The following is a 23,557-nucleotide window of genomic DNA, read 5'->3' on the forward strand; positions in this document are numbered from 1 at the left end:
TGAACGGAGTTATGCTATGTAATGGAGAGAGCTTTCTTGAGTGAGTCTTCTTCTCGAAGCAGCAGCAACAATACAAGGCTCCATGATCATAGCGGGAGCTCTGTACGGCTCAGAGCAAACAGCAGGGCGGACATACATGTCCTAGAACAGCTGAAAGTACAGAGAAGAAACATGACTCAAGTTTGCAAGTGAGAGAGAGGTTGAAACAGCTGTTTCATGAATACCTCCCTCCCTCTCTCTCTCTTTCTCATTCCCACTCAGAATGTGTGTCAAGAGCCTAGTAGATAAATCTCCTTTTGAGACCATAACTGACGATTGTCCTCACTTGAATAATCTCTGTAACGTATTGGAACACATCTTTTTACACAGAATGCAAGGTTGGAGACTTAGTTAAGCTGATTTTGTATCATGAGTTACAAATATTATATGTATATACTTGTGTATTTGCATGTATATAATGCATTGACCTAGCATTACTTCTTTCATTTTTGTTTGTTTTGCTATTTTGATTGTACATGTGCTTTTAGTTTCAAAAAAGGTATTTATTTTCAGTTAACACTTTATTTTAAATTAAAAGCAATAATCTAAGACATTAAATCCCTCCCTGTATTTGTCACTATGTATTATCTTTTCCACATTGTATGCACCACATACATTCATTAGCTCGCTGGTCAATATTCAGTACTACTGATCCAGTCCATTACTGGCATATCATACAGCAGTATGCTTCTTCTGTGACTGTTGGATCTATTGATGACATGGAAAATGTATCTACTGAATTAGGAAAAGTATGTCCACCTATTATCGTCTTCTGTCTCATCTCATTTATTCCATTGCTGCTCAAAAATTAGGCCAAAGACCCTGTACTATAGTACAGGGTTTTTCAACAAAAATCACTAGGAGAAAATTCTCCATTTTTATACTTTATTTTTATAGATATGCATGTTTTTATGTTGTGTAGAAAGTTTGAACTGATTCCAATCAAGTTTGAATTTTTTACGAATTTTTAAAGTTGCTAAAAAATCAAGCCGAAGTCCCTGTACTATAGTACAGTGATTTTGGCCAAATTTCGTCAAAAATGAAAAGGAGAGAATTCTCCATTTTTATAATTGTTTCTAATACATATACATGTACTTATGTTGTGTAGAAAGTTTGAACTGATTCCAATCAAGTTTGGATTTTTTACGAATTTTTAAAGTTGCTCCAAATGCCATGTACTGTATTGTAGTGCTTGTCAGCTCGTGAAGCTCATGCTGTTTAGCTCACTTAGCATGCTTTGTGGGAAACCCTGCTTACTTCATGATGTACCTTTGCATGTTTCTTTGTCATTTTGTCTCTTTTTGTCTTACATATAAACTCCTCTCTTTCTCTCTCATGATTTCTCTTATAGTGTAGGGCGTGGCTTCGACTCTCTCTTGTTCAGAAGAGGTTGGCTACATTCATGGATATTCTCGTCAGTAAACAACATGAACTGAAGTGAGTCCTTCATGTATAGTACACCACCACTGTGTGTATACCTATTCCTTCTTTAGAGTGGCGTACATGCAAGGTGCTTTAATGATATCGGCTGAGCTTCAAGAAGTAGCCGGAGTTTTAAAGTGTCTTGATGCAATTGACTTCAAGTAAAAGAGAGCTTATCTAAATTTAGAGTTATCACCGCCCCATTTCTCTCTCTCTCTTCCTCCCTTTCTCTCTCTCTTTCTTTTAACTATACAGTCTTTGCCTAAGAGATCAAGACTTTGATTATTATGATAAGCTAGAGATAGACTATAGTCCTTATCTTGTCTTCCATCAAAAGTAACTCTACACTACCTCAATTACCACCTCATCACATTATACATGTGTACATGTGTACATACACATACACTCAGCAATGTCTCCTTGATGACCAGCAAATGCTTCCTCCACCTGATAGACTCACAGCTGCATTTTGTATCTACGACTGATTTAGTCATAGGTATAAAGCACTCATATTTATGGTTTGAGTTACAATTGTCTTCTAGTTATTTATCGTTTTTGATACACGTAACATCTAGTTGGTGGACTGTCTCTTTTAATTTTGCAACAATTGTTATTGTTTTTTAATTGTTCCCTTGATCAAGTTCACACTTCCATTTCATCCTTGTAGTTTTAGCAAATTTATTTATATCTTATCTTTTGCCAATAATTTTATTGTCAGGGGAATATAAGGCATATATAGTGCACTTTGTGACTTGTTCAGACCTCTAATTGTTTTATACTGTTAATTTAAGATACTGTTTCTCTCTTAGTTTAATAACAGTATGGGATACGTTATTATCATAATCATTGTTGATTGCTAGGAGGATGAGGCTCAGTGATAAATTACTTTGTGGTCAGATTAGGGATGAGCAGTGTTGCATTATGAAAATAACACGTACAGTAATAATTACATTTTATTCTTTTTTTGGTCAAATAATAATTTATGATTGCACACATCCTGTGCATGCATGATGTAACTACAATATAGTAATTGTAGTCACACTCCTTGATGCACTCCTGATTGTAATGTACTCACAGTTTCAGCTCAAATATGTGGATTGATTACTAACAATTAAGCTTTAAAACTCTGATGCAATTCAAGATGAAAGGATTAGACTCTTTTGTCCTAATTAGGTATATGAATGATTATTTTCAATATAGCTACATGTACATGTATGTATTCATTATCTGTATTTTATAGCTAATGCAAAGTATTGTACCCATTTTATAGCAGTAGCACATGCTAATTGTATTGATCTGGTCATAGATCATATCCACATTCACTCACTTAAACAATTCCATGCAGCTTATGCACACATACACACACACACACATACACACACACTATACCATATTAGCTTATCAATTATTATGTCAGTAATGTAGTATAGCTCATATGTAAATGAATGCAATATCTTATAACATAATAATTACACTCACTTCCTGATATTATCCTCTGTCCTTCTAAGCTTTCATTGCTATATATGTACATGTATATACGCACATGCATCCATCGGAATCAGTAAAAGTGTTTGTGTGTGTGTGCAAATACCAATTTGGTATTTGGTATCATGTTCATTCATGAAGGAAATTTGTAGTCTTCTGTCCATATATTGATTCTTATCACTTGACCACGTGTCCACTTATCTTTTTCATGTCATATCATTGTCTAATAGGTGGGCATTATATGCTCTCGGGTTAATTATTATTTTAATCATTTTTAATATTCAAGTTCTATAGCATAAAGTTATCCCCAGTATTGCTCCAGGAATATAATGATAAAAATAATGATAATAACAATGATGATAATGATGAGTAATGCTTTTTATGCCTTCAGTGTAGATTATTAAGTACATTATGTTTATATTTGATTATTTTCATTACCATTTTTGTCCATCCTTATGCCCCAGACGGTCCGCATTACGTACATACTCGGATAAGATGATTAATTGTGTGTGATCATTGATATGCACTTGGTTTGTTTGTATACATCAGTTTCCCCTTACCCCTCCCTCCCTCCCTCCACCTTCATATTCCTGTTATTAATAACATATGATAATGTCACATTGCTCATCATAGTTACGGGAAAACGATAGAGAAAGAGGAAGGAGAGCTAAGAGAGAGGGAGAGGGAGGGAGAGGGAGATTTTGAACAGAAATCATGAAGAAAAAAATTACCCTATAATTGAGCTATAAACTTTTAAAATTCATAAAAAAATTAATTTGATCAGAATCAGTTCAAACTGTCTACGCAACATAAGAACATGTATATGCATCAGGAAAATGATGAAAATTGAGAATTTTCTCCTAGCCATTTTTGATTGTAGTACAGGGTCTTTGACCAAATTTTTGAGCAATTTTAAAATTCGCTGAAGGTACCAAAATCCTATGGGAAACCCTGGCAGATACATGTGCATGTATATATAATCAGTGACTTAATGTTGTGAGACATACACTTGTGTGTGTATTTAATAGTATTTTTACTTTCTCTTCTACCCCTCCCTCTCCCTCCCTCTCTCTCTCTTTCACTATTTCTTCATATTAGTACTAGCAGCAGGAGAGATGATAGACAGGAGGAAAGGAGGCTGCTTTCAACAAGCAGCAGTATTGACTCAAGAGGAATTGATGAGGAGAGGGAGGAAGAGAAAGAGGAAGAGGAAGAGGTTACATCACTTAAGGAGCTACTGAAAGTGGAGAGAGAACAGAAAGTAAAAGAAAAACAAAAGAGTGGAGAGAAATGGGAAGGAAAGGGCTGATGGGTGTCAGAAGAATGAAGGATAGTGAAAAATAGAATAGGGTGTGGTTATAGAAAAGGAGAGACGAGACAAAACATTGAGAAATTACATGTATTTGGGGGACTGGTACATGTAATGTAATGTATGGCATCTTTAAAATATAGATTAAGGTAGCCATTACCTTCACAATTTTGCCTTGTTTTTGTTGAGCCAGTTTTTCAACAGTTTTGATTGTTTTAATTGCCCTTTTGTGTCTTAGAATTATTATGAAGAGCTGGTGTCTGTAAGAGATACACAAATCAACCAGCTCCAAAGAGAACTGGACAGCCTCGGGAGAGAGAGTGAGAAGGAGAAGAAGGAAATGAGTGGCATCATCATCGAACTACAAGATCAAATGTAAGCAGTTCATGATGATCTTTGCCTGTTGCTGCAATTATAATAAATTCAGATTTATACAGTTACTATTTTTTATAGTCTTCCTCTAATTTTAGTGCAATTAACTAGTATGTATTATAATTAAAAGTGGCTTAAATAATTTGACCAAATTTTCTCATTTTGGTGGTAAAATAAGTACCGTATAGCACAAAAATTTGGAAGGACAAAAATTTGGCGAATTTGGCGAATAGAGTTTCATTCGCCAAAATAAAAACCGCCATTTTGAGCCTTTATACGCATGCTCAATGGCACGTGGCCACTAATTCGCCAAATTAAAATTCGCCAATAACCAAAATTTAGCAATTCGCCAAATTTTACTCCCTCCAAAATTTCCGGCTATACGGTACTTCCTGTCTGAAAAATCACACCTTGTTAACACCTTTTTGACACCTTGTTAACACTTTGAAGTGTGAACAAGCAGGCTGTAACTTGTAAGGAAAAAATTATTGCTTTATCCTAACTGAAGCACTAGGAAATACAATACTTCTTACAATATAGATAAGCTTATTGCAATTTTTAATTTTTTTATGCACAGCTCAAAGTTACAAGATAGCATCAGACAGCAGCAGAAAGCAGGTAGGAGGACTAATGACAACAGGAGAAGTGGACTATTTTCTAGCATTTTTAAATCGGGAGACGAAGATTGAGTAAATGATTGGGCACACAGAGAGAGATTTAATGACACAAGTATAATTATCAAATTATTATTATTATTATTATTATTATTATTATAAATTGTGTATAATGGTTTTTGACAAAATAATTATAATTTGCTGTAAAATGAGCTTCAGTATGTGAGAAGCACCTGATGTAATGCAATAATTACAAGTTAATAATTTAATTATGTATAATAACAACAATAATAATGGTGATCTCATTGTTCAACATGGATTAGTATTGTATTTCCGCCCCTTCTTTGACAGACTGGGCTTCCATTGTCACCAGAAATTCCTTTGAATACAATCGTCGATAACTCACCAAATTTTAATTGTGTCTCAATTCTAGAAAAGAATATATAAAATAAAATGTAGAGTGCCTCTTTTCTAACTCTGTTTTAAAGTTGACTTGCAGCTGTCTGATGACGACACTTAGCTTGGTGACACCCTCCACAATGTGTTTCGTTAATAAAACCAAGTCACCTTTAGGTCTTGACTTGTCTTGACCGTCATGCTATTAGATATAAGACATAAAAAAGATTGATATATTGTAGAAAATAAAATACAAATCTGATAAGTAGCAGCTGGATAATTGTTTATTTATTAGGACACTTGAGGCTGTATATAATTGGTAAATTTTCCACGTCACTTATCAGTTACATGTATTTGTAATATAAAAAGTATAATTATAGTCATTACTTATTAAAAAGACACTTGATTTACAAATATTAAAACCACATGATAGCGACATGTGCTGTGCTTACTGGTCTGATGTGTATGATAAGGAATCCATCATTAAAAGGACTGAGAGAGACTCCAGTTACATCACTCAATGGCAGCAGATACAACAGTCGGTAGTTCTTAGAGTCCAGTATGTACAGAGACTTGTATGTGAGGACTATAGCTCTACTGCACAACTAGAAATAAATATAAGTAAAAATTGATTATTATAGTATAATGTGTGTATTATATAGTATTATTATTATTATTATTATTTTATTATTATTATTATTATTATTATTATTATTATGACAAACACAACAGGATGGACAAAAGAGAGACAAAAAGGGAAGGCCCATAAGGAAAACAAAAGAAAAACAAAAAACAGACAGAACAGAAAGCTAAACTAAAGTATTATTATTATTTATTATTATCATCATCATCATCATCATTATTATTATTATTACTATTATTATTATTACTTTTGCGTCACTTCTGTTCATTTTCTGGACGGAGTCAGCCCAGACTATTCTTGTATCTGATACATCATTAATTAATTTTTTCCACCTCTCATCTGACTTGATCCTCAGCCTATCCGATATAAAAGCAACTGGGATTCTGAGAAATGAAAATAAAATTAAAATTAATTATTTAATTTGTAAAAATAATGAAAAATTTTCTGTGCATTACAAAAATTGATTCATGTTCATGATAAATGATAAAAATTTTATGCAATTTTTTAAAAATTTTACTAACGATGCTTGATAGACTGATTTCTTTCCCTTGAAAAGAGTACTGGCACGACTTTTCTCTGACAGTTTGTGCTTCACCATTGGATTAGCATTGTAATAATCTCTTACCAGTTTACACTGATAGAAAAAGAGAGGGAGAGAGAAAGGGAGAGGATACAATAAAAGGGAAAAATTAGAGGGAGAGAAAGAGGGATACTTCAAAAGACATGTTGAGTTGTATAAACATGACGTAGAATAGATATAATTACGATAATCAAAGGAAATATTCCAAACAATAATTTAAAAGAAATAGTGACGCGTTATAAATGGTCCTACTGATGATTGCCCATTTTCCATAAAAGCATAATAGGCCGTCGTAATTCATAAACAAAGAATTAGGAAGGAATGTAACACGCATGAAAGTATTCAGGAAATTTTCCTGAAACATAAAAGTTGACATAAATGTGTCTACTGACCTAATAAAAACACCCACACATTTACATTGGTGAATAATACTAATTGTCTAGCAACACATTACAACTATACAGCATATCATAACCTGTATAAATTTTTGAGGAACTTAAAAAATTCGTAAAAAATCCAATTTTGATTGAAATCAGCTCAACTTTCTACACAACATAAGTAGATGTATATGCATTAGAAAACATTATAAAAATGAAGAATTCTCTCCTTTTCAATTTTGGTGAAATTTGGCCCGAGACCATGTACTATAGTACAGGGACTTTGGCCTGATTTTGGAGCAACTTTAAAAATTTGTAAAAAATTTAAACTTGATCGGAATCAGCCCAAACTTTCTACACAACATAAGTACATGTATATGTATCAGATAAAGGTATAAAAATCAAGAATTCTCTCCTTTTCATTTTTGGTAAAATTTGGCCCGAGACCATGTACTATAGTACAGGGACTTTGGCCCGATTTCGGAGCAACTTTAAAAAATCGTAAAAAATTCAAACTTGATCGGAATCAGCTCAAACTTTCTACACAACATAAGTACATGTATATGCATCAGATAAAGTTATAAAAATCAAGAATTCTCTCTTTTTCATTTTTGGTAAAATTTGGCCTGAGACCACGTACTATAGTACAGGGACTTTGGCCCGATTTCGGAGCAACTTTAAAAAATCGTAAAAAATCCAAACTTGATCGGAATCAGCTCAAACTTTCTACACAACATAAGTACATGTATATGCATCAGATAAAGTTATAAAAATCAAGAATTCTCTCTTTTTTATTTTTGGTAAAATTTGGCCTGAGACCATGTACTATAGTACAGGGACTTTGGCCCAATTTCGGAGCAACTTTTAAAAAATCGTAAAAAATACAATTTTGATCGGAATCAGCTCAAACTTTCTACACAACATAAAAACATGTATTTGCATCAGAAAACATTATAAAAATGACAAATTTTCTTCTTTTCAATTTTCATGAAATTGCCCAATATATATAGATTTGCCATCATAATTACAAACGAGACTGTATATTAATATTAAAAATATACTTACTCTCCATTTATGATAAATATTTCGTAGAAGAATTGACGTCTTCTTAAACAAAGGAGAACAACGCGGCCATTTCTTGTCAATTGGAGATCGAGAAGGAAGGTTGTATAAAAGAGTCAATAGGAACTTGTATTGCTATAAGAAAAAGAAAAGGTATCAAACTTATACTGACAACATGAAACTCTTAATGTCCTTACTACTGATCTCCTTATGAATTTAAGGACTAAGAGTCCAGCAGAGTCAGTATCAACAGTAACCTCCTTGGGCACTTTGGAAACTTGAGCAGCAACTTTAACTTTAACCTCTTCTTCGCTCTCCTCACTCTCCCCTTCTTCTCCCTCCCCTTCTTCTTCTCTTTCCCCTTCTTCTTCTCTTCCCCCTTCTTCTTCTTCTTCTTCTTCTTCTTCTTCTTCTTCTTCTTCTTCTTCTTCTTCTTCTTCTTCTTCTTCTTCTTCTTCTTCTTCTTCTTCTTCTTCTTCTTCTTCTTCTTCTTCTTCTTCAGTCTCTTCTCCCTCGGTCTCCTCTTCACTTTCCTCCTCCTCCTCCTCCTCCTCCTCTTCACTATCATCTGAAACACTCTCAGTATTAGCTTCTGGTAACACTCCATTAGTATTTGTACCCGCTGGAGTATCAGTGCTCTCTGAATCCATTGTAAGAGGTACTTGTACTTGTGGTGATTTTGTATCCTTTCTCCTTACCTTCATGAATTTGAGATCAGAGAGAGAAAGAATTAAAAATAAGACAAGTCATGAACACATACATTAGTTATTACAAAAACTATTTCATATTTCTCACTTTCCATCCTCTGTAATACTTTTGAATAACGATAGCAGCTGGTAGATACTTCTTGCTGTGTATTCTGTCATTAATAACTTTACGTAGCTTCCAAGCATAATAATATCTCCTAATGACACTGGAGACATAAAGCTGTCTTGATAGCACTCGGACTTTAGCAAGGGTATCACGAACCTTTACAAAGAGATAGAGAAAAGATAGAGAATAATAATGAAGCAAAGTCATAAAAGAAAGAGGGAGAGGGGGAGAGAGGTGAGTAATCTGAGTATGCAATATACCTGCCAGCCACGGAAATAGCTCTGTATCACAATGGTAGCATTTCTTTTGATGAGGTACTGCTTACGGACCTAATGAAATGCAGTATAATTAGTGATTTTGTTTGTAGCAAAAACCTTGGATCCTCTTAGATGCTTCGAAATAGTAATCTGACTGTTCCTTATCTGCAGAAACTAATAAAAAAAGTAGATTATGATAATCATAATCTAAATCATCATCATTAGTTCGTTACTGCTACACCTCTTAAAATGGGCATTAAATGTAACAGATGCTTATTCAAATAACTTATTAAGTCTCTCCAACTCTTAAAAATTTCCTTACTTTCTTTCTTTTTATCCATCCACGATATCTTTTAGATATGAGGGTAGCTAAATCATGCATTCTCTTCTTTCTCATCTCCTCCAAGTCCATAACAGTTTGAGGGTTCCTAATGAAGATCTTTGTACGTCCAAAAGAATACTCCTCATCCTTCCTCTTGCACTCCTAAAGGAGAGAGAGAGAGAGGGTGACCTACTTTACCTATGAATGTAGTTTAACTTTTAATATAGTCTTCACTCCGTCCCTTGGGCTCTTCTTCCAGGTTGGCCACGTTTTACTAGTAAGCATTTTATAACGTTGCAAGGCTTGTTCATACGACTGACGATAAGCATAACCAGATCTTCTCACTCTCACATTCTCCAGTAAACTAGCAATAAAATAACACAGTCGTTATATCATAGATGTACATTAAATTGTTACTGAGCTGATGCTGCACCACACAAATATCATCATTTAGCATTTGCTATTGCAATTTTGCTAATAAAACTGGCTCACTTCATATAACGGATTTGAGTTTCAACAAGTTGAGCTTCAAACATTTTCGACTTCTTTAAATCATTCGGCTACAAAAACCCATCAATCACTACCCAACCACTGTATTCTCATACCTTCACGCAACGGACATAGTTTGGGTTCTTAGCTAAAAGGTTCTTCATCATGTCATTGACCGAGGCTTTAAACTTAAAACCAGTCGTAGAAGGTCTCTTAAGATGCCGAGACTCGGGATCCCCCTCGGGGAACATGGTCTTTAGTAAAGCTCTCTCACAGGCGAACATTGCTTGAGATAAATCCTTCAGTAAGTGATCACGATTCTTATCCATGAATCCAGTTACGTCATAAGTCACCTAATAATGTACACATTTATGTATACATACATGTACATGTATGTGCCTTACCATTCCAGCATAGTGTCTTAGTCTGAATTGATTTCTCTCAAGAGTTGTGTCACTTCGATGGTCGTGCGAGGCCCTTGATATGAAGTTTTCATTTTTTACGTATCGTCTGTTCAGGCCATCGAGAAATGTCAAATCATTTACCTATTAATAATAATAATAATAATAATAATAATAATAATAATAGTAATAATAATAATAATAATAATAATAATAGTAATAATAATAATAATAATAATAATAATAATAATAATAATAATAATAATAATAATAGTAATAGATGTCACAACATGCTACTTTAGTTCAATAGTGTACAGTTATATTCATATACATATGAATGAATAGACTCTTACCTCTCCTGGCCTAAGACACTCTTCATCCAGTAGTGCTATTACTCCTTGCTTTGGCTGAACAAAAATAATTTTAAAAGCATTTAATTTTTAAACCATTTTAAAAATAAAGTACTGGTGAATTTTTAATAGAAGAGCTACTTACATCTTCAATTATTTCACAAACAACAGAATTATCAAAAAACTCCACAGTCTCCCATTCAATCCCCTAGTGAAAGAAAAGATCAGTTTTTAATGACAAAGTACAGCTGCTCCACTTACTTCAATTATATACTCTTTCTGTTCAGATCCGATTGTCAAGTCGACAAACAGCTGCTGGAGTTTCTCATTGCAATAATTGATCATAAACTGCTCAAAACTGTTACTCTTTAGAAAAGGAAAGAAACTAAGTAATTTAGCATCTTTAATGCTATCCCCCATAACACAAGTATAGTGTTGTATATGGCCTATGTGTAAGTATTGTACCTTGAAAACTTCAAATCCATATATATCAAGGACACCAATGGACTTCCTTTTCCCACGGGCTTGAGGCTGTTGAGAATTAGTTAGTGCAAAAAGTATGTTCATGCTTACTTTAATCTTGTCATTGATTCTGCTCACTAGCCACTTGAACAGTCTCTCATAAATAGCTTTGCAGAGTCCATCACGTGCAAACTCACTCTATCAGTAGAAGAAGAGTATACACGTAACAACTAGTAAATGTGGGACTGATGGTTCCTCACCTCTGCTTGAGAGAGTGGTGTTAAGACCACTTCCTTTGATGTCTCTACACTTTTCTTTGTCAGGCATTGCTCTAGCAGCTCCAATGAGCAACCAAGCATATCACAGGCAAAAGTTGCAGCTATAGAAGATGGAGAATATACTTAGAACCAAATGTAGCTTGCGTTTAAGTTTACCTTCCATGTTGTTTTGCATCTCACAGGCATTGGTTCCATTAGGGAGTGCATAACCTTTGAATGTGACATTGCCAAGGTTCAGTATGGCAGCCAGTAGCTCAAGCACTGAGCTTATTTCTTCAGCAGTGAAACCAATAACTTCCATTGCTTTCTGCACAAAATATGCTGCATGCATGTTAAATATTGAGCTCTCTATTACCAGTGTTGTTTCAAATTCTTTTGCCTGCTGCTGAAGGAATCCATCAGGTCTGTCTACATCAGTTGAGACTAAGTATCTATACTTACTGAAGTCTTTCTGCAAGTGAAGCATTCCTAAAACAATCCTTGCTGTAAAAGCAAAGCAATGAGGAGCTCACCCAAGAAGTCTTCATCAGTTCCACACAATAACTGGAAAAATATGTGAAAATTCTGCTCACCAGTGCTCTGGTAGTTGACGCGTGACTATAATAAAGAGAAATATCAGCTATTGATTATCATGATATTCAATTGCATTACCTTCTCTAGCAAATCTATTAAAAGAATAAGAAATGTTTAATAAATACACTTTTGAACTTTTCTATTGCTTACAAGTTGATATGATACCTCCCACTGGATCTCCTTTAAAATTGAATTCAATATCCATGTATTTACCCTGTCGTAATAATTATTAATCATTCACAAAAATATAATGGAGCCTACAAATCGAGACGAGTTATCATTCTTGTTGGTCTTTGCATTACCAAAAGCTAAGGAAAAAAATTTAAAATTTAATAATTCTATACTATATACAGTATACAAACCTTCTAGAACTGGATTGGATTGAAGAAGTTGCTCTTTCACTCGATCCACTTCTTCTCCCTTGCCACTCACTTGAGCTACATAACGCATGATCTGCTTTGAGGCCTCAGTTTTACCAGCTCCAGATTCACCCGATATAATAATGCACTGGTCCTTGTTTCTGTCCCTCAGTGACCGATAGGCATCATCAGCTATTGCAAACCTGTGAATCAATATGAGATGTGATAAAAGTACAGTAAGTGCTACAGTTATGATCTGTATTGAACATACACGTGTGGTGGAAGCTCAAATATGTTCCTACTGCGATATTCTGTTACATATTCTTGTGAATAAATATCCAACTCTCTGTATGGATTGACTGATATTACTACATGACCAATATAAGTCTGGAGAAAGAGAGAGAGGAAGACAGGGAATATCTCAAAGCTAGTGCTCAATACTCACATAAATTTCTCCTGCTCTGTATCTCTCTTGCAAGTTCTGGACCATATTTTCAACAGTCAATGGATCAAGAAGGACCATATCAGAGCAGCCCACAGATGTATCAAGGAGGTGTCCACTTCCTGTAGTCTTCTTCTTCTTGCTTAGCTTCTTTTTGTCCTCTTCATTGCTGCTATTGGTATTCCTACTGCTCCTAAAGCCTGGCAGCATTGTAAGGAGTAATCCTCAGTACTAACTCTCGCCCCAAATTTTACAAAAAGGTGGGGCTGGCCAGTTTGTAAAGAAGGCGGATCTCAGGTGAGAAACTAATCATATTCATTGAAAATAGTCTATAAAATCTTAAGCTACTCATCTTTTGCTTAAGAATTCTTCTTTTCACAACCAGTTTGGTAGCAAAAAATGGCAGGTGTAGCTCTAGAGGTAGGGATAGAAGTAGCAGAGATAGGAGTTGTGGTAGCAGAGGCAGCTGATATAGCTGCAGTGGCTGCAGAAGCTGCAGACACGACTGCCATAGTAGGAGAGATGATTGATGCTGAGCTTACCACAACCATGGAGACTAGTCTTGATGCTACAATAGGAGAGGATGTGGGCAACGTCATCAGCGAGACTGTAGACCAAGAGATCTCCGGAGAACTGCAACAAGTGATAGATGAGTCAACTAGTGCAGGTACAGATACTGCTGCAGAAGATAGCACAGCCGGTGAAGCAGGGAAAACAAAATCCTCCATGCTCCAAATAATAAAGAAATGGGCTCATAGAATCCTTAATGCTTACATGCTCATGGACATGGTAGGCAAGAAGATAATGGAAATCGTGAATGCAGCCCAAGGTAAAGGAGGTGCAGGGCAGCCTAAACTAACAGCACAAGAAATAAAAGATATGACTGACTTAGAAAAGGCCGTTGAAGATATGGGTCTCATATATCAATCACTTCATGAGTCTATCAAAATCATCTCAGACAGTACCGACTTTCTTGGGAATGAGACTGTCACGATGAATGGAGTCACTGCTACTGTCAAGGAATTGGTTGACAGCATTCTGACTGACATAACAAAGGTTGATCAATACTTACAGTTCACAAATTATTATTATTATTATTATTATTTTGTAGGAATTCAAAGTATGCCACACAGTACTATTACATACTCCCTTCACGTCCAGTAATGTAACTGCTCTTGGGAATGCAGTTTATAAAGCAGTCCTAAAGATGGGTGCTCTCTTTGAACTGCAGGCAAAATCAAAAGTATTAACAGTATATAAAGTTCCAAGTAAGGACAACAAGGCAACGCTGGATAAAATCCTCCAGTTGCAGTACTTTACCTCAAGGAACATGCGTATTAAGAAGATTGAAGATATCCTGAAGAATCCAACAACACAAAATCATGCAAAGTCTGCAGCTATCAGTGCAGGGAGTGCTGTCATTCATTCGGACGTGTTTGCTGCCACAAAGTCAGAGACAATACGTCAATATCAGTCACAAGCAAGGGACAAGGCAAAAAGTGCAGCCAAAGATGCAGGGAAGAGTGCAGCAATGAAATACATACCTCAGTACGTTGCTGAGTCTATGGTACCATTTGTTGGGTCAATGCTTGCTGGAAGAGTGAAGGATCACATGAAATCATCAGCTAAAGATGCAGCAACAAGGGCAGCCAAAAAGGAATTAAAGAGTTTTTTTGGATCGCAAGCAGTGAAGGCTGGAATAGCAAAAATTGCTAGAGATGAGACAAGGAAGTATTCTGCTCAGAAGAGTAAAGAAATTAAAGCTGCAGCAGATAGTGCTGTCAAAAAATCATTGCAGACTGCATTGATCCAAGCTCATGTCTAATCAGAATTAATGAACACAATTTGATAGCAGTAGTTTCATAGTTTAGTTCAATCTTTAGTATTATTTAATACATATGTACATGTACATGCATATGTACCTTTATAGAAATCTTTATCATAATAATCCTATTTCTTTAAAATAAGCAATAATATCTTAGCAAATAAATATAGCTCTAAAAATATAGAAGATAATAAATAAATAAATAAATAATCATAATTCACAAATAATGGCATTAATTAATAATATCAAATCCATAAATCAGTTACATATCTTCCTTTATCTTGCAAATCCTTAAGCAATTTCTGGCCATCTCCATTACCAGTCACACCTTAAGTATTAAAAAAATCACAAACACATCAAGTTAAACAACATCACCTCCTTTATGTGTCCAGTACTTCTGTAAGACATCAGTCATGGCTTCCCTGATACTGACAATCATTTTCTGAGCATCACTACACGCAATCAACACCAAAAATAAAGTACAGTATAGCATCTCTTCATTACTCCTTACCCACATACAAACACTGATGCATTCTCCTCCATAACCCACTCCCCCAAGGCCTCCCAGTGCTTCCTCATATTATCTTGAACATATTTCGCATGATCACTGCTACCATCTGAGATTGAATCGTATTGTGAGAAGGAGACGTTGCATAACGTTAATACCCCAGCTGACAGGAAACCCTCGATCTCAGACCTACGTGTACATTAGCAGATCACATTGTTCACTTAAAATGGTGGATGTACATTGTGCATAATCTGTTCTGTTCTAGCATTGTAAATCATAGCTGCATTAATGAATTAGGATTGGTACATGTGTATTTTAGAGAGGATGTTTATTAATTAATATCTGGAAAAACATTTCAGGCAAGTGCCAAGATATACATAGACAAGTGTTTAGGCCAATTTTACATTTTAATTCATTACGACCAGAAGTACAAGTACCTGCATATTACACTACACAAAAATTTAAAGGCATTTTTAGCTGTAACACATTGGAGTGTAGTAAACCAGGTAATTGGATATACATGTACACATACCTGTACAAGTAATCTTTATCAGGATGTCTGCAGCCAAAAAATAACCATGATTTCCCTACTTTGAAGCCATTTGCTACCATAGTACTTCTAAGCACACACAAACAAAAAGAAGAAATTAAACTCAATACAGGAGAAACAGGAAAACTGACAGAAAAGCAATGCATTACATTAACCTGTGATTAAGGAATCCAACAAGAGGACTCACACCAGTTCCTGGTCCTATTAATACTATTGGTACTAGAGGATCAGGCGGTAAGTGAAATGGGTTCTTAAGACGTGGGTACAGTGGGACAGTTGATGGAACCTCACTAAGAGAGGACTCATTCAACCAGCCTGTACACAGACCTTCCCTGCATATAATAATAACTAACACTAATTGTGATAATACTGTATTAACCTCTTTAGTCTCTGCCAGGAGCGTTGAGGTAGCTCTACAATGTTAAAGGCAATTCTTGTCTTAAATTCATAATCCAATGGAGAGCTAAAAATAAGTAGAATCAGTTTAAACATGTACAACCATAATGTGCATGTGCATGTATGAACACTTTACCTCACAACAGAATAATGTCTTGGCTGTAGTCTAGGAAGTAGCTCTAAATTAATAATTTAATAAAGTGAATTAAGTGTGTGTGTGTGTGTGTGTGTGTGTGTGAGTGTGTGTGAGTGTGTGTGTGTGTGTGAGTGTGTGTGTGTGTGCGTGTGTGTGAGTGTGTGTGTGTGTGTGAGTGAGTGTTCCTAACCAATCAGTCTTGATAGTGAAGGATTACATGATGGAAAGAAATGAAGGACATCAAGAAGATCAAGATGAGCCTCTGCTATAAGTTTCATATAATCCTGAGAGCCTTTAAAAAGGAGAGAGACAAAGAGAGTCTAGTTTCATTATTTTCAGAAGTAGAGGTGCCATTACCTTGACGACTAGCAAACCATTGCAATCTCCTTCTCTCAACTTCATTAGAACAAAACTCAGCAAGTACAAGTAAAAGTGCCTTAAAAATAAAATTAAAATAAAAATATATTTTTAATTTCTACCTTTTTTGGCACAGCCCTCAAATCAGCGCAGTGTTTAAAGTACTGGTACACAGTGCATGTGCTTGGAATGTGCTTAGGAATGATGGGATCTGTACACCAATAAATGTATAATAAGTAATGCTAATAATAATGTTTACTTTTCTTTCCAGTGTTTGGTACCACAGATATTGAGATGCAATGGTTAGAGGCAGACTCTAAACCTAACCTAACGTAAACACATGTCAAGTTGCTCAAAATTAAGTCAAAGACCCAGTACTATATAGTACAGGGTATTTTGACAAAAATCACAAAGAGAAAATTCTCCATTTCTATAATTTTTTCTGATACATATACACACATCTCTTTCAACACACTCTCTCTCTTCCATGAGGACCAATACCTTTTGATGATATAATCAACTTCCAAATGATCGTTAGGGCACATGAGACACAGAGCGTCTCCTGGCTCATATCTCAAACGAGTCTCGGGGAACTATAAGTTAGACCGTCAAAAGATACTTGAGTATAGCATCATTTGCTTGCCTTTGACCAGTCCAGCTCTAACTCTAGGACAGTCTTCTGTGCGTCAGAGCTAGTCAATACTCTCCTGTTAGTAATGGCAGCCATGTTAACCACCACAGACGAGGCCATAGTGAAGCCTTGAACTGAGTCTGTGAACAAGAAATCATCGGAACCAAGGGAATCACAGACTGGCTGAGGAAGAAAAGAAAATGTAAATTGAACTAAATTGTATGCGCAGCATACTTCTTTTATCTGGACTTCAAGGTACTTAGGCTGCAAAGTAGGTAGATTAATGACTTGATTGATCCAAGAATCATCCCTAGAACCTCTCAACGAGGTCTCAAAATCATCAGACCCAGTTTCTGTTTTGATACTCAACTTCTCATCCACGTCAACTCCAAGACTGTCAACTTGAGATGAAGACTCAACTGTTTTCTGAGCTACATCACTAGACTGGTGATCAGTAGGACCTGGTTTATCATTACCGGTATCCTTTGGCGTGTCTTGATCAGTCGAGGTTTTCTGAGCTACATCACTAGACTGGTGATCAGTAGGACCAGGTTTATCATTACCGGCGTCCTTTGGTGTGTCTTGATCAGTTGATGGGCTAAAAACAGCATCCAACGCAGGCCAAAGACCTTCTATCCATGGCTCAACAACCAACTCTAGCCTAAAGCATATAATAAATACCAGGAAATATAAACAGTTTCACATACCCCACTCCATCATCAGCATAGCCAGTCTCATGAAACCACCTTGCTCCTAGCTCTAGCAACCTCTTATTCAACATTTTCCCCATATTACAGAAATTGGTATAATTCGTATCACCAAGACCTACAGAAAAATAGAGAGAGAGAGAAATTTGAAAACTTTTATTGACTTATTGTTAATATTATTTATATAAGATTAAACGAATAAATTAAAGTTAATGAAACACATGTACATATACCATTATCTCAGTATTAAACAAACACAGCCCATTGGTTTTACCAATAACCGAATAGCTATGTACTATACCTAATAGAGCATATTGGAGGTCCTTTAGTAAGCCTTGAGGCTGTGTAGATCTTTTAAGTTTCCTCCAGAACCTGTTCACAGTATCTGGCGGTTCTCCTTCTCCTGTAGTTGATACTACTATAACAGCAACAGGCTCTTTGCTAAGATCAAACTACAACACAACAGAAAAGTCAAGTCTATTCAGATTTTATTATACTTTTTTCTCTGAACTGCTTATGCAATAGAGTTCAGGTGTATATCCTCTGGTCTTTGCTTCTTCATGTATCAGTCCAGCTATTGCCTCTGCCTGTCCTGTCTGAGAGCCATAAAGCAGCAAAAACCTTCGACTTTTGCTTTTCCCTTCAGTGGAAGTAGCCATGTGTGATTAAGGGCGGGGTGACCACGCCTATTAAATGGCGACTAGTAGCAAGAAGCAGAGCTTGAGGACTCTGTTATGCTTCCTTCAAGGTTTGCAAAATTGCAAGACAACTGTTGAGCTACGGAATGAGATTACTATCAAGGGCACTATAGTGAATGTAGATGATAAAATGAAGTAAGATTTGATTAACAATTATTCAAAAATGATTTCCAATTTTTACCATGCTAGTACAACCATCAGTGGGGCAGAGTATAAATACTTAGATGTAAGTAATTAATGTGATTATTGCAAAGATTCTTTATGAACACAGGGAACTGTAATGAATTGTGAAAATCTTTTCATACAAGGATCACAAATCAGATACGTTCATGTAAGATTCATTCTGCAAATTGTGCAGTAGATAATGCAGCCATTTTAATTGTTTAATCATCTTAGATTCCAGATGACATTGATCCTATGACACTTCTAAATAAAATAGTAAGATTGAGGAATATTCCTTTGATCATGATCACAGCAGCAGTGAGTCACATGTATGTATGTACTCTCTGTTGCAGGTTGATGAAGAATCAGAAAGAGAAATTGCTCCATTCTCAAAGCAAAAAGTATCTGACAAGAAGTTAACACGAATAGAGGAAGAGAAGAAGATGGTGAGAGACTATGTAATGGGAAAAGGAAGAAGAAACTGACCTCTAATCATTATAAACATAACTATGGTCTACTGTGAAAACATTGTACATTCCTCAATGCTCCACCCATAATATATTTGTGGCTATGTCAGGGCCTAATCTAAGACAAAGAATAGAACAGAATGTCTTCTGTGCTCTTACTCCATCCATAGGACACAATGTTATAAGTGCTTACACCTCAAGGCTGGTTGCTTCCAATATTGATCCATTCCTACTGGCAAGGAACCTATTCTCTAGTAGCATTATATCAGATGAATGCTACAGGACAGTTACAGACAGGCATTGTGGCATGACAGCTACACAGAGACTGGAGTATCTGGTCCACACAATAAGGGGATCTGTGAAAACCAAACCACACGTGTTTCGACAGTTCTTGTCTGTTCTCTTTAATCTAGAAGATACTGTTGGAATTGCTTTAGCCGAAGAAATGATAACAGCATATGAAGTGCAAGGTATGAACCATAAAGTGCTTGTATAAGTAATAGATGTACTAAAGTGAATCTCAAATACCTTACAGGTGGTAAATTTTGAGTCTCAAATTAAACTGTCTCAAAATTTACCCACCTGTATAACTGAGAAAATAAATTTTTCCAATTTTTAGAGGCAGTTGAGCTACAAGACTCACTCCACCTCCAAGGTAAAGCAGTTTTAATGTAACATAACTCTTTTAGTGCAGGCTATACAGCTCACACAATACAATCAATGGTTGATGATACGATGGAGAAAATACTAAAATGGCAAGAGACACGCAGAAACACTATCGAAAAGCTCGATGACCTGGCAGATTTTGCAAAACGATATTGGAACATATCATTGCTAGCATTTGGAATTGTTATAACGCTAGTAGGAATGACACTTATGATTGAAATTGTGCTCCCACTAGTGCTAATAATTTCCTTTATAGTTCGATCTGCTGCTGGAATTTTGGTAAGTAGGATCAACTATATAGAAGCCAACGAGTACGTTAATCGTGAAAAATCAGATAAAAACGAAGTCATCAAATACTTGAATAAATTAAGAGATATAGAGACAGCAGCTAATTATCCAGTATCTCTCAATGCTAAAGACTTCTTACAGATATTCAGCAAAATACATCCACATGAAAACGGCAGCTCTATACTCGATATTGTGGAGGGTATTGCATCCACTTTGATTGAATTTCTACCGTGTGGTACAGATCCAGTGATAAGACTTAATACACGATTACGTAAAGAACTTGACATTGTGTGCAAAAAGATTAAAGCTTTATAAAGTGCTTAGTCAAAACTATTTAGAAAGGAGAACATTCTGTGAAGCCATTGGAATTAAAATAATATTGATTATGAATCACAATGTGTGCGTTTGATAAAATATAAGAGTGATTTAATGCAATGTCCTGATTATACAATTGATATTGGATTACTAGTTAGTAGCCGTGCTTCTTCTCGTACTCCTGATTCTCCACTTCTTCTTTATGACCACGTGATGCCATGTGAGCTTTGTATGGCTTGGGACCATTAAATGACTTCTCACATACTTCGCAATAGAAAAGCTTTTGAGTAGTAGCTGATGAATCAGGAGTGGGTTTCTCTGGTTGCCTATATAATGATTATGATGAAACCATCCTACTATTGTGTTCCTGTGTTGTGTAGGATGTTCGAGCTGAGTATGATTGAATTTAAGTTGCTCAAAAATTGAGCAAAAGTCGCTGTACAGGGTATTTGGCCAAATTTCACCAAAAATGAATAGTAGAGAATTCTTCATTTTTATCATTTTTCCTGATACATATGCATGTTCTTTTGTTGTGTAGCAAGTTTGAGGTGATTCTGATCAAAATTAAATTTTTTACGAATTTTTAAAGCTACTCAAAAATTGAGCAAAAGTCCCTGTACTATAGTACAGGGTCCTCAGCCAAATTTTGCGAAAAATGACTACGAAAGAATTCTCCATTTTTATAATTTTTTCTGATACATATACATGTTCTTATGCTCTGTAGCAACTTTGAGAAGATTCTGATCAAAATTGGATTTTTTATAAATTTTTCAAATGCCATGTACTGTATTGAAGTGCTTGTCAACTCATGAAGCTCATGCTGTTTAGCTCACTTAGCATGCTTTATGGGAGACCCTGGCCCATGTACATCTACCTCTTCCTGCTTTACTCTCTCTTCCACATCTCTTACCTGTTATATGCTGATACGTATACGTATGGTTTTTGAGAAGGTTTTGGAGGAGGACCGAACCCAACCCCTTGATTAAGGTCTTTCTGTTGCAGCTGTCTCTTTAAACGCTCCTGTCTCTCTTGTTCACGAGACTCCAATTCACTCTGTTCCAACCAGGGCAACACCTATAAATAAATAAATAAATAAATAAATAATATGTGTCAAATATTTATAAGATTGTTTCACCATCACAAAAGAGAAGGTTTTTAGCAACAAAATTTAGTTGAATCATTATCCAAAAATAAAATGTCTGACGTGCCATTAATAGTTAGCCAATATTACCTGATCTTCCTTTAGTATCACGTATGATGATGGTATATACCCAATCATACCGTCTCCATTTCTAGCCTCCCACCAATGCTCGTTGTCTTTATGTTCTGATATAAATTCCAAAATATCACCTAATATTATCATTATAATTAGTGGGTGCGGTCACGGTAGTTAATTAATTAATTACCCTTCTTGATGGTGAGCTCAGTAAATCCGCCAGGAGAATCAGGATTAGCAGTGTAACTATTGGCAACTAAGAGCTTCTTCCTTAGCCAAGGTTCATCTATTACATGTCACACTTCAGTCCAATCACGTTAGTCTTTTATACCTTGCTTTTCTTCAACTTTTTTCTCTACTTTGATCTCAGAGGCAGCTTTATTACCGAGCTCCTTTGTTTTAAAAGCACCCAAAACCCCTCTACCTCTCCCACCACTGTACTTAATCTTGGAAACAACTTCGGCCATCTGGTTCCACGTGGTTACTGATGGGCGTGGTTACTGATGGGCGTGGTTACTATGCCTGGTAGGTGTGGCTAAAATTAATTGAGGTTTTGCTTCATTCAATGGCAGGTCAGTGAGTGATGTATTTATTGTAATGATTTACATACAGTGATTAGAGAGTGGATCTGCAAGTGAAGCAGCTGAGAAGAATAGAAAAAAGAGAGAGAAAAAGAAACAAGCACAAAGCGATGAATATGGTCAGTATCGTGTTGAGATTTATGATTACAAATTCACAATTTTTTATTGTTATATATATATTTCTGTTTATTTTTTTTAAGATTCAACAGTTTCTGAAGTAAATGTTATAGCTCAATTAAAGCAGCAAATTGAAGAGGCAAAGGCTAACAAGGTGATTGATTGATAATAATTATTGCCCTAATTCATTATTAGGGCAATAATAGGTACATATAAATTAACCTGTATATAACATTAGTAACTGCTAGTTCATGCATAAATTAATGTTAATATTTCAATGTTAGAAGTACTACCTTTTTGTACTTGTCTTTCGTAGGATTTCAAAAAAGCTCAGAAGCTCAGAGAGCAATTGTGGGCAATACAAGACACTGCTGCCCTTGGAACCACAGGGTAAGTTAGGTCTTAATAGGAGTTATAAGAATGAGTAGTTATAAGAATGAGTATTTTATTGTTTTATTGTAGTGTTGGAGCTCCCGAGATTGATCTGTCAGTATTAGCTATAGCCCCTCCCACTGCTGCACAAGCTCCTCCCCCTCAATCATCAGAAAACCCAAACGTTAAGAGTTTACGGAAACTAGAGAAGAAGTTAAAGTCGATAGAAGAACTGAAAGTAAAGAGAGATAAAGGAGTGAAGCTTGAGAAGACACAGGTTGGTACTGATGTTTTATGTATGGCGGCTCTCATTTGAGTGTTCACTGCAGCTGAGTAAAATTGAGTCTGAAGATGAAGTTAGACAAGAAATAAAGACACTGAAGGAAATAATGGAAACTGACACCTCATGAACTAAATAAATAATATTTTTAATAATTTATTTCTTTTGCAGTTCCACTGAATATTATTGTTGTAATTAATTAATTCAATGCATGTAGATGCAATATTAAGTGAAGAAATT

The 23,557-nt window shown here is 35.6% G+C and overlaps 7 protein-coding genes across 7 annotated transcripts; 4 read left to right on the top strand and 3 right to left on the bottom strand.

Annotated features, from left to right (window-relative positions):
• The first annotated feature begins 6 nt into the window (after positions 1 to 6).
• Positions 7 to 5,491, top strand: LOC100641416 (RUN domain-containing protein 3B-like). The gene is made up of 9 exons (XM_003384842.3): positions 7 to 188; positions 262 to 377; positions 664 to 788; positions 1,391 to 1,476; positions 1,533 to 1,622; positions 1,717 to 1,797; positions 4,045 to 4,207; positions 4,494 to 4,630; positions 5,205 to 5,491. Exons 1-9 carry the CDS (start codon positions 22 to 24, stop codon positions 5,314 to 5,316), a joined length of 1,077 nt encoding a protein of 358 aa, XP_003384890.3. The 5' UTR covers positions 7 to 21; the 3' UTR covers positions 5,317 to 5,491.
• Positions 5,492 to 5,543: 52 nt separating this feature from the next.
• Positions 5,544 to 13,349, bottom strand: LOC100635179 (unconventional myosin-Ia). Its single transcript, XM_019994080.1, has 29 exons — positions 13,049 to 13,349; positions 12,875 to 12,990; positions 12,607 to 12,806; positions 12,506 to 12,552; positions 12,395 to 12,458; positions 12,323 to 12,336; positions 12,184 to 12,268; positions 12,027 to 12,139; positions 11,828 to 11,978; positions 11,654 to 11,772; positions 11,505 to 11,591; positions 11,397 to 11,462; positions 11,193 to 11,297; positions 11,077 to 11,139; positions 10,935 to 10,988; positions 10,585 to 10,725; positions 10,297 to 10,533; positions 10,184 to 10,251; positions 9,908 to 10,055; positions 9,692 to 9,853; positions 9,487 to 9,543; positions 9,373 to 9,441; positions 9,095 to 9,268; positions 8,779 to 8,997; positions 6,802 to 6,914; positions 6,528 to 6,663; positions 6,090 to 6,242; positions 5,718 to 5,839; positions 5,544 to 5,670 (listed from the first exon to the last, which is right to left on the bottom strand). The coding sequence occupies exons 1-29, from the start codon at positions 13,253 to 13,255 to the stop codon at positions 5,544 to 5,546; spliced, it is 3,417 nt and encodes a 1,138-aa protein (XP_019849639.1). The 5' UTR covers positions 13,256 to 13,349.
• A 53-nt stretch (positions 13,350 to 13,402) lies between these two features.
• Positions 13,403 to 15,031, top strand: LOC109580681 (uncharacterized). The gene is made up of 2 exons (XM_019994123.1): positions 13,403 to 14,101; positions 14,157 to 15,031. Exons 1-2 carry the CDS (start codon positions 13,445 to 13,447, stop codon positions 14,868 to 14,870), a joined length of 1,371 nt encoding a protein of 456 aa, XP_019849682.1. The 5' UTR covers positions 13,403 to 13,444; the 3' UTR covers positions 14,871 to 15,031.
• On the bottom strand, positions 14,912 to 18,833 carry LOC100635303 (methionine synthase reductase-like). The gene is made up of 17 exons (XM_011404265.2): positions 18,653 to 18,833; positions 18,457 to 18,607; positions 18,156 to 18,273; positions 17,683 to 18,109; positions 17,461 to 17,631; positions 17,319 to 17,410; positions 17,077 to 17,144; positions 16,940 to 17,028; positions 16,818 to 16,896; positions 16,651 to 16,752; positions 16,461 to 16,503; positions 16,308 to 16,391; positions 16,084 to 16,260; positions 15,911 to 15,997; positions 15,382 to 15,567; positions 15,246 to 15,322; positions 14,912 to 15,198 (listed from the first exon to the last, which is right to left on the bottom strand). Exons 1-17 carry the CDS (start codon positions 18,812 to 18,814, stop codon positions 15,116 to 15,118), a joined length of 2,196 nt encoding a protein of 731 aa, XP_011402567.1. The 5' UTR covers positions 18,815 to 18,833; the 3' UTR covers positions 14,912 to 15,115.
• Positions 18,834 to 18,897: 64 nt separating this feature from the next.
• Positions 18,898 to 20,871, top strand: LOC100641543 (uncharacterized). Its single transcript, XM_003384843.3, has 7 exons — positions 18,898 to 18,988; positions 19,043 to 19,079; positions 19,125 to 19,184; positions 19,250 to 19,291; positions 19,369 to 19,952; positions 20,102 to 20,137; positions 20,186 to 20,871. The coding sequence occupies exons 5-7, from the start codon at positions 19,586 to 19,588 to the stop codon at positions 20,749 to 20,751; spliced, it is 969 nt and encodes a 322-aa protein (XP_003384891.2). The 5' UTR covers positions 18,898 to 18,988; positions 19,043 to 19,079; positions 19,125 to 19,184; positions 19,250 to 19,291; positions 19,369 to 19,585; the 3' UTR covers positions 20,752 to 20,871.
• Positions 20,786 to 22,488, bottom strand: LOC100635430 (uncharacterized). Its single transcript, XM_003384880.3, has 5 exons — positions 22,299 to 22,488; positions 22,158 to 22,253; positions 21,983 to 22,101; positions 21,662 to 21,825; positions 20,786 to 21,077 (listed from the first exon to the last, which is right to left on the bottom strand). Exons 1-5 carry the CDS (start codon positions 22,432 to 22,434, stop codon positions 20,906 to 20,908), a joined length of 687 nt encoding a protein of 228 aa, XP_003384928.1. The 5' UTR covers positions 22,435 to 22,488; the 3' UTR covers positions 20,786 to 20,905.
• On the top strand, positions 22,467 to 23,551 carry LOC105311986 (eukaryotic translation initiation factor 2A-like). The gene is made up of 6 exons (XM_019994125.1): positions 22,467 to 22,539; positions 22,587 to 22,667; positions 22,749 to 22,819; positions 22,982 to 23,055; positions 23,128 to 23,314; positions 23,367 to 23,551. The coding sequence occupies exons 1-6, from the start codon at positions 22,533 to 22,535 to the stop codon at positions 23,445 to 23,447; spliced, it is 501 nt and encodes a 166-aa protein (XP_019849684.1). The 5' UTR covers positions 22,467 to 22,532; the 3' UTR covers positions 23,448 to 23,551.
• The last annotated feature ends 6 nt before the right edge of the window (positions 23,552 to 23,557 follow it).

The sequence above is a fragment of the Amphimedon queenslandica genome, unplaced genomic scaffold (assembly GCF_000090795.2).
Source record: "Amphimedon queenslandica unplaced genomic scaffold, v1.1 AMPQUscaffold_13482, whole genome shotgun sequence".
Taxonomy (NCBI): Eukaryota; Metazoa; Porifera; class Demospongiae; order Haplosclerida; family Niphatidae; genus Amphimedon; species Amphimedon queenslandica.